The sequence below is a fragment of the Glycine soja genome, chromosome 4, assembly GCF_004193775.1.
Source record: "Glycine soja cultivar W05 chromosome 4, ASM419377v2, whole genome shotgun sequence".
Lineage (NCBI taxonomy): Eukaryota > Viridiplantae > Streptophyta > Magnoliopsida > Fabales > Fabaceae > Glycine > Glycine soja.
In genome coordinates this window covers 51,185,863-51,195,639 of record NC_041005.1, presented here as the reverse complement: position 1 = coordinate 51,195,639, position 9,777 = coordinate 51,185,863, and the positions used below count along the sequence as shown (strand labels likewise).

The following is a 9,777-nucleotide window of genomic DNA, read 5'->3' as shown; positions in this document are numbered from 1 at the left end:
TTCTACGAACACATAATATGTTTACCACACTTTCCGCACAATAACTCTCATTTCTTTCCCGGTTTCTAATGGAGAAGAAGGGAAAATGTACCATGGTTGATGCACCTCGTTCTCTACTCGCATCTGAGCTCATAGCGAAGTCAGAAGAAAACAGAGCAAGCGATTTTAGTTGTGTGTGTGTGTGAGAGAGATTTTGGTTTTGAGTTGATAAATTGATCTATCGGAATTTCAGATGACAATTTAATTCGCACAAGTCATCAGCATGCTCAACAAATTTCTCAGTGTCAAAACGATTTAATGATGTCATATAGACTTTGTCGTTTACGTTAACAAAAGAAATAAAAGGTACAATAAATTTATCATATTATTGAGAACTAAAATTTTATTTATTTTCAAAATTCAGGAACTCAAGTATCATTACTTTATACATCCAATAACTAAATTGGGTATTTAGCTGAAGGATGAATGTTGAATCATTGTGTTATTAGACGTGGACATGCCTTATCCTCTAAGAATTTTTGTTGCATCAGTTTATACAATTTGTTGTTAGGTACATATGATCATACCTTATCTAAAGAGACTTGATAGATCAGGATTGGAAATGTTAGATGTGGGTACGTCTCATCGAAATTGATCTTTTGTACTTATTATAAGAATAGCTAATCATAGAATTGATTTAGACTTCCATTTAGACTTAGGTGTGATAAGCCTTATTATTTGTATCTTGGATCAATATATAAGGTCCCACATATCGGTACATGGGAAAGAGATAGTGAGGAAATAAAAAAAAAAAAAAAAAGCTTTTCATTGTCAGAGTCTTTGTCATCCAAAGTCAATAAATGAGATTTTCTTCAAGAATTGAGAGTTTTTTCTTCTACAGGAGAAAGGCTTCTGAGAGGACATTTCTGTACATTCTCAATCTTTGTACATTTTATTCGATTACAGTAAAAAATTTGTTGTTGCGTGTAGTTTAGCCAATATTGGGTTAACCACTAGAATTTTTGTGTATTGATATTGTCCCCCTTATCTTGTTTATAGATAGTTGACTCCAAACACACAGCTTTCAATTCCAATATTAATAATACTGTGCTCTTCAAAATACATGTCAGATTCACAACACTACTATCAACATGAGAAACCAAAATCGCTAGCAAAATCTGGATTATAAATTTATGACATACATAAGAGCATGCATGCCTTGTCCTTCCGTGAAAGGCATGTTAATATGTGCATATATACACAGTATTTTATAGTATCACAGCCTGCATAGCCTCTAAAAGGCATTAGCCACATTACAACCGCAAGACATCTAACACAATCACGAAGAAAAGTAGCAATGATTATTTAATTTATTTTGCTTTTTTCATGCGCAACTCTCGCCTATTGGTTTTCTTCTAAAAAAACAAAAATAATAATAAAGCTACACAGCATGATGAAGTACAAAAAAACCAGAACGAAAGATACATAAAAAATAGCTAGGTTTCAAAACAAGTTAAGCTTAGGACCATCCGAAAAGAGCACGAATTATTCCGAGGATACGACCACCGACGAGAGCCTTCATCAATCTCAGTTTTGTATCCGTGTATGGTGGGTACCTTATTGCTGAATCCCCAGCAAAACTGCGATAAAGAACTGCTTTTTTGTGTGTAAAAGCATCAAAAGAGAACTTCCCATGGTATGCACCCATTCCACTCTCCCCAACTCCCCCAAATGGCAAGGTATCAACCACAAGCTGCACCAGGAAAAGGAGAATACACATGAAAAATGTTCAGATTTTAAGTTGATATGAAACAGAAAATAAGGATTTTTAAATAACAATGCAAAATGCCTATATCCATATCATATGTATAGATGGGGAAAAGTTCTTAAAATGAATCATAATCTATGACCAAAACATCTAAAATTGAAGAATTCATCAAATTCAATGTGAATCAACAGAAACAGAGATATGATTATTGCACACACATGCACCACGCACATTTTAAAAAAAAAAGTAACTCTTCTCTATCCTGAGAGAAACTGAAATATATATTCATTCAAAAATTATTTTCTTGACATTAACACAGAATTATCTATCCATTCAAGTTTAAAGGTATCCAAGGAAAAAAAATGATTTCATAGCAACAAGTTGTCAACAATCTGTTCAGGGATAAGAATCACATCAAAAGGCACACGCAAACTCATGCATATTCATGAATTTTTTTGAAAAGAACAAATATTACATGTAAGGCAGTGTCATTGACGAGCAAACCCCCGGCAGAAACATTCTTTACGAACTGCTCCTTGAACTTGTTGTCGGTTGTAAATACATATGCAGCGAGGGGCTTTGCTCCTGAGTTGATCACATCTATACTTTCTTCGAGCTTATTGACCTGTTCCACTCAAAAAAAAAAAGTATGAAAGTTGATCTTCCTTTGCTTTAGTTCATTGCTGAGAACTATTTAAATTATATCACCTCTTTCCACGTTATATAGTTTAACATTTAGCATAAAACTTTTGTAAATGTCCACAAAAAGACTAGCATCTCTAAGTAACACATAATCAATTGAAGTTTTCCCCAATATATCTTATTGCTGCTTTTCTAGTTGGGACTTGTGACTCTTATCACACCTGAAGAAGCACATATCAATTACTCTTGCAGGTTGAAAACATGTTGCAAAACTATGTGAACATTGTACCTATTAGACTATTGGAAAAGCAATCAAAGAACATAAATGAAATTTGAAGAAGAAAATATGCATCATACAAACAGTTCTTCATGTGCCTTTATTCATACCGTGATGATGGGAAGCAATGGACCAAATATCTCCTCACCCATTATCGAAGAATCTTGCGGAACATCCAATAAAATAGTGGGAGCAATCCTTCTGAAATTTTTGGGGCAATAAAAAGGCCAGTGTCAAGATCTATTGCATTTCTTTAATATTAATAAAAGGTCTCTCTATAAGGTCAAATTTAATCAAAAACAGATAAAGGGAGCTTACAATTTCTTTTCATCCTTTTCGCCTCCATAAACAATCTTGCCAGAAACCTTATCATCATTCAAGAGCTTTGACAAGCGAGCAAAGTGGTTGGAACTCACAATTCGAGACAAATCTTCAGATTCCAACGGGTTCCTTCCATAAAATGACTCCAATTCAGTCTTTAGGGTATCCACCTAGAAATAGGAGGAATCAAACAATAAATAAACAAAGACATGGATTCATAACTCCAATTACACATAGGGAAAATTTCATACCAACTTGGGAGCATAGTCTTTTGTTGTTATAACATAATCGGGAGAAATGCAGGCTTGTCCATTGTTCAATCCCCACTTGCCAGCAATTATTCGTCTAGCTGCTACCTGCAAATACATATTAACATAAGAATGAGTCTGAAAGAGGTTAAGGTAATAGCAAGTAATTGGGAAAACAAAAAGGCTTAGCTTAGGCAATAGTAGTACCAGCAAATTGTTGTTTGAATCAACAACAACAGGAGATTTTCCTCCAAGCTCCAGTACAACTGGTGTAAGGTGTTTTGCAGCCGCAGTCATCACTATTTTTCCCACTCTTCCATTACCTAAAAATCCAAGAATTATTCATACTACAAAATGTATACATAACTTGAATGAGACAAAAAAATTATTCTCTTGCTATTTTATGTTCAAATTATATATGCATTTACTTGGTTCCCTGAGGAGGGATTTCAAAATTACACGTGTATATATACATAAAAACAGACCAATTATAAAGAAAACTAGAATAATTAATGACAAAGAAGAAAAACCTGTGTAGAAAATCTTGTTCCACTTTTGCTGCAATAGTGCAGTTGTTTCATCAACTGCCCCCTCAACAACTCTTACAAATGAGTTATCCATATACTTCTCTATCAACTTTGCTAGTACTGATGAAGTGGCCGGAGCAATTTCTGATGGCTTTAGAACCACAGCATTACCAGCTGCTATAGCTCCAACTACTGGATCAAGGGACAACACTGGAATGATGGACAGAGAAAGGTAATAATGTAGTTAGTAGTTATCAATAACTTAATGTAGATTTTAAAAGAAAAAAGAAGAAAGGCTGAAAATGTCAGGTAAAAATATATAAAAATCAAGGTCAAGTAAATATTAACATACAGATTGGATAGTTCCATGCAGAGATGACTAACACGACACCCAGCGGTTCAGGTACTATTTCAGCTGAAGAAGGAAAAGTTCTGATTGACGTTTTAACCTGAAATTAAAAAGAACATTAGGTGAATCAAATTACTAATACACTATATAAGCAATATTATTTGTCAAATTCCTTCTCGGCGGAAGAAATTCAGATACAATGTACCTTTTCTGGCGTCATCCAATGTTTCAATTCCTTCAGTATGACTTCACATGAGTTTTTAAACATACCAATCTGCATGGCAAACTACATCAATAAAGAGTAGACTGAAAATATGATATTTAACGCAGTTGTATGTTAAAACTAGTTTTTTGCCCCACATTAGATCAGCTTCGTGTCCTTGTCGAAGAAGCTCCAAATTTCAAAATATGTTAAGTTGATAATATATTGCAAGTCTGAAGAAAGGTGGAATAATTAATATCATAAATGTGTAAAAATGGCTTTCCGGGTTCTTGCTTAAATTAGTGTTATGATTTAACTTATTTGATTGTTTTTTCAAAGTAATAAATCAAAACATGTACTAGTTAATTAATAAGGCATTGCCATATCATTGATACATACAGATATTTAATTATATAAAAATTGGCGATATATATAGTTATAATATGTCATTTTTTATGGATACTTACAGCACCTAAATTAAATATAGTATATGTATACAATAATCTATTTAGTTTTATGCATCATCATGTTTGCAGTTTAAAAATAACAGGAGGAGTATTATTTATATTCATTAAAAAAACATATTTATCATTTATATTTCATCAGAAAACGAACTATATTTAATTTTAAAGACTAGAATTTCACATGATACTTAAACCATAAAATATTCAGACCTTTCCTTAAAGTATCATAATATTTAAATATAAGATTTTAGTCAAGGATTGAATTAAACTAAACATATTTAAAAGTTTAGATTTTAAATACTTAAGAAACTAATTTAATAATAATGATAAAAAGAGCTATGAAGAATTTATTCCATGATAAAAAAATTGAAACACTATAACCCATAATTTTTATAAAATCCCGTTGAGAACTTTCCTCTTGTATTAATTTAATTTATTTAATAGAGAAATTCAGATAAGATCTAATGCTCATTTGTGGTCACTGCCTAGCCTCTTCTCACTTAAAAACCTATTCCTCCGACAGAATTATTATATGTACCATACAAATTGAAGTAGTAGGGATTATTCCACTGGCCGATGCATGTTAGAAATTGGAAAACTTTTGCGTGTTTAAATGTTTATTTCACCACGTGATTTACAGGAAAGAGACAAATACTAATACTTTAATATATGTATATATCGAATGTTAATCTTCCATCAGAAAACTCACAGTTAATCAATCTCAGTAATTTGTGGTCCGTGGAAAATTAACAAGCAGCCAAAACACTTTGTCGGTCCATTAAAAATATAACAAGCAGCCACAACACTTTGTCGGTCCGTATTATAAGCAGACAAAATCATTCATCAGGTAAAGATGGTTGACAACTTATAGCTCAATTCACACACGATTAAATCCTTTTAAGATTTTGAAATGCTTGATGAGGCGTTAGAAAATTTAATTTTTGATTGAATTATTAAATAATTAAATGATATATTGTGAGTGTAATTGAATAATATAGTATTATAGTTGAATATATTCATGATGGATGAAACTATTATAATTTTGAGTGGTTCACATATGTATTATACATTCTATATATCAACACCTATCATTATTTTTTATTTTATTTTATCACATCATATCTCTTATCACAGACCATTCTTCCTTCCTCTTTCTAAATATTATTAAAAAAATATAGGGTTATTAGAATGTGGATTCATTGATAATTTTCATACAAGTTTTTACTAAGGGTATAATTTGAATATATCTGACTTTTAACAAAGAGACATAAGTAATCCGTCCTATACCGTATACATTTCTATATAAAATGGTAGGATTTTAGATCTTTACATTTTTTTATATGAATTAAAAATTTGTCGTTACACATGATAGAAAACTTTTGATATTCTGTCAAAATTTTGATTTGTACACTTGTGTTTTAAACAAAATGAAAATCATGTCCGAAGAATCTATGACATTTAAAGACATTCAAGCAATTAAATTTTTCAAAAAAAAATAATAAATTATTATAAATTCCCACACTGTATTCGATTGACATGTACTAAAAAAAAAGTGAAACATAAATCGTAGAACAGAAATTAAGTTAAAGATCGGTGCCAAACATGAAGACAAGTACAGTACTAATTACTAATTAGTACCTCGTAGACGACGGTTTCGAGCGGAGGCTTGGCTAGGTCGGAACAAAGAGCACCGACGATCTGGTCCTCGTTTTCAACCACCGCCTTCAATAGAGCCTTCACTTGCGACACTCTCCATTCGTAACTTCGCGTGGTTCCTTTACCGAAGTTGTCCCTCAGCTCCTTCACCAAGGACGACGCCGTTTCCGCGCCAAACACATTCCTCTGTGTCTCCTCACCCGACATTACTATCACTATTTTCTCCGACAAAAAAGAAAGAAACAGGAGCTAGCAACGGTGAAATTGGATAGGTGGAAACTTGGGATATAAATTAGGAGGAGAGGTATATATGTGTGTGTAAATATAAAGGAGTTTAATGATTGAAAGAACAGTACCATACGTATATATATACTACACGAGAGAGACGCGTAATAATGAGCAATAAGAAGAGAAGAGATAGATAAGGATAGCGTGCGTGCTTGCTCCAATAATCAACGACGTGACTCTCTGAATCATACCATGGGAACATTATCTGTGCAGTGGCTTGGCGGTGAGAGAGCAACGCTAATGTGGCTCAGTAGGGTTCATATTTGTCGTTTTGAAGAAGTTGGTGCTCCTGAATGGGCCAGACAACTTTTTTTGTTCCCAATGTAACACGATTATCCTCAATCACGACTTTTTCGTTTCTCTCTTAACTTTTTTAATAATTGATATTTCTCAAATCAATTTTCCGTACAACTTGGAAATTTTGTTGTTTTCATATTTTATGTTGAGATATTTCAAAGCAAAGTTGACCATACCCTCTTCACTTTATTAATCTATTGAATAAAAATGAAAACACATTAGTGATTCTTACAATCTCTTAATTTTAAACACTCTATTAATATATTTTTTGTTTTTTCTATCACGTCATAAATTATATTATATTTATTTTTAATATATTTTTTTCTTTTTCTTTAAGTGTTAGATAACATTTTGAGTGTTTTTTAAACGTTTTCCTATGATTTAAGAGGAAGATAAACATAGAAAATAAATAAGATTGTAAGATTTACGTGAGATATGTGCGTATAAAAAATCAGGACTCTTAATCTATTTGCTTTCTTTCTTTTGAAGAAATCAATATTTTAATTTTTTTTTTAAAGTCGATCGATTTGTCCTTTTTTAAAAAATTTAAAAACTATGAAGTCTAGTCGGTGACGTGTATAGGCCTTGATAATTCACTATGATCAGTAAGACTGAACTTCCCTTTAGACATAGCCTATTCTTGATTAAATATTGTCTCTATATTTTCTTCATTGCCTTATCAACTTCTCCTTCAATGATAGTGAAGCTTTACAATTTGGACAATTAAAATAAAGTTATCTCGATGATAAAGTTTGGTAATGTGTTATCTCGATAATAAAGTTTGTTCCTACGAACTTAGCGCGTATGATGGCTGTGAAGGGGCTTGGAATAGGATGATCATCAATTTATTTTTATTACATGCAAAATTAGAAACAACTAAACAAACAAATTTCACTTAGGACAACTAAAACATAAATATAATCATGCAAGCAAACAATCAAATGGTGCAATTGATAATAATATAATCTTAAGATATGAAGTTTCTACATGAATGATAATGCATGGTGTCCAATAAAATTATACTGTGAGGAGATCAATATTTCTATTTTAGATATCACATGTTTCTAACTAATAATGAGTTGTATAGTGTCGAGTTGGGATATATAAGTTTTGCTATGGACAGTACAACACAAGAGTCACAAAGATAATTCAATTAAATATAAAAAAAAATACCAAAGGATATTCCCCAATCCTAAAATCAAAGAAGACTATTAGCAATTACAATTTACTGCACCTGACTGTCTAGAAATAAACTGATTTTTTAAAGATTATCAATTTTTTGTAATAGATGTTATTAACAAAATTAAATTTCTTATATATAGATAAACGCACCTGTTATATTTGTTTTAGCATCTTGATATAGGTCTTTTATTTTATTAGGAAGACTTTTGATTTTCTCTGATTGTGAGGTATGTCTTGTTTATTGTTGTATATAATGAAAGAAAAACCACGAATTAATATGAAAGAACAATATTTAAATTGAGAAGTAAAAAGAAAGATTCTTTATGCTCAATCTTTATTTCATGTGTTGTGGTTTCTGCCTAGGATTTTTTCCGGTTAAGTACTACCAAAAGCAAAATCACAGCAAAGCCCAAAATTAAAGTGAAAAAAATAGAATGTTGTAATGTACATATGCGTCACATGCGTGGCCAAAAGCCTAAAATCACGGCAAAGACTCACAATTATTTAATATTTTGCCTTTTTTTTACCCTTTTTTTCTTCATTTTTGGTGTTTATTAAAATTGGGTGTTCAAATTCTTTATGCATTTTAGGTTTTATTGTGTTGTTCCAAATTCTGAAAGTCAAGGAGTAAAATTATGTAAAAAAAAAAAGGGAACAAAATGCACACAAAAAAAACAGAAAATTAAGACAAAATACATGAAATTTTAAAATAAGAAGGAAATAAACAGTGCAATTTAATTCCCTTTTCATGTCCATTGTTAGTCAATAATCCCATATATTACTGCATCATCAGTCAACGTCTGCAATCAACCTGTCATATGAACGATTAACCTGCTACATCAGGGGTTAACAAGCCATAACAAACAATCAACTAACATCAAGTTAAAATGTGTAAAATTAATTTAAAAGTTAGGAGTGCAATAAAAAAAATGGGTGACGAAATTCATCGTGAAAGTTAGAAACTTAAATGTGCAATCATGCTTACTTTATATATAAATATGTTAAATTAATAATTTTTTAGAATGATTTTTTTTTCTTCTAAAAAAAGAATGATTATTTTTTATTTACTATACTTCAATTTTTTCGATCAACTAACATTAAGTTAAAATGTGTAAAATTAATTTAAAAGTTAGGGAACAAAATGTGCAATGAAAAATGGGTGACAAAATTCATAAAATCGGGAAAGTTAGAAACTTAAATGTACAATTATGCTTACTTTATATATACATATGTCAAATTAATATTTTTTTAGAATGATTTTTTTTTTCTTCTACAAAAAAATGATTATTTTTTATTTACTATACTTAAATTCTTTCGAGGGAAATTTACTACACTTAAATACTACCCACAACATTAAAAATATTTGTTTAACTAAACTAGTATAATATCAGTCCATTCGCATGGATTGCGTTTGCTTTTATTCCCATTTTTAAATTATTTTGTGTATATATAACTAAAACAATATATTATTACATTATTATATTTGTTTTAAAATGGCATATTTTATAAAATTAAAATAATTAGTCTAACTATTATCTATTGGGGTTTTTATTAGTTTTTAATATTTTTTAATTTAC

General features: G+C 30.8%; 1 protein-coding gene across 3 annotated transcripts; it reads right to left on the bottom strand.

Annotated features, from left to right (window-relative positions):
* Window positions 1–1,131: 1,131 nt before the first annotated feature.
* On the bottom strand, window positions 1,132–6,981 carry LOC114410409 (aldehyde dehydrogenase family 3 member H1-like). Of its 3 annotated transcripts, none has more exons than XM_028374349.1 (11): window positions 6,790–6,981; window positions 6,416–6,648; window positions 4,317–4,385; window positions 4,115–4,211; window positions 3,766–3,972; window positions 3,443–3,558; window positions 3,239–3,343; window positions 2,985–3,157; window positions 2,777–2,867; window positions 2,223–2,372; window positions 1,132–1,732 (listed from the first exon to the last, which is right to left on the bottom strand). In XM_028374349.1, exons 2-11 carry the CDS (start codon window positions 6,638–6,640, stop codon window positions 1,499–1,501), a joined length of 1,467 nt encoding a protein of 488 aa, XP_028230150.1. In that variant the 5' UTR covers window positions 6,641–6,648; window positions 6,790–6,981; the 3' UTR covers window positions 1,132–1,498. The 3 variants fall into 3 exon arrangements, with proteins under 3 accessions (XP_028230150.1, XP_028230151.1, XP_028230149.1); XM_028374350.1 differs by having other exon boundaries at window positions 6,795–6,981; XM_028374348.1 differs by lacking the exon at window positions 6,790–6,981 and having other exon boundaries at window positions 6,416–6,779.
* Window positions 6,982–9,777: the final 2,796 nt, after the last annotated feature.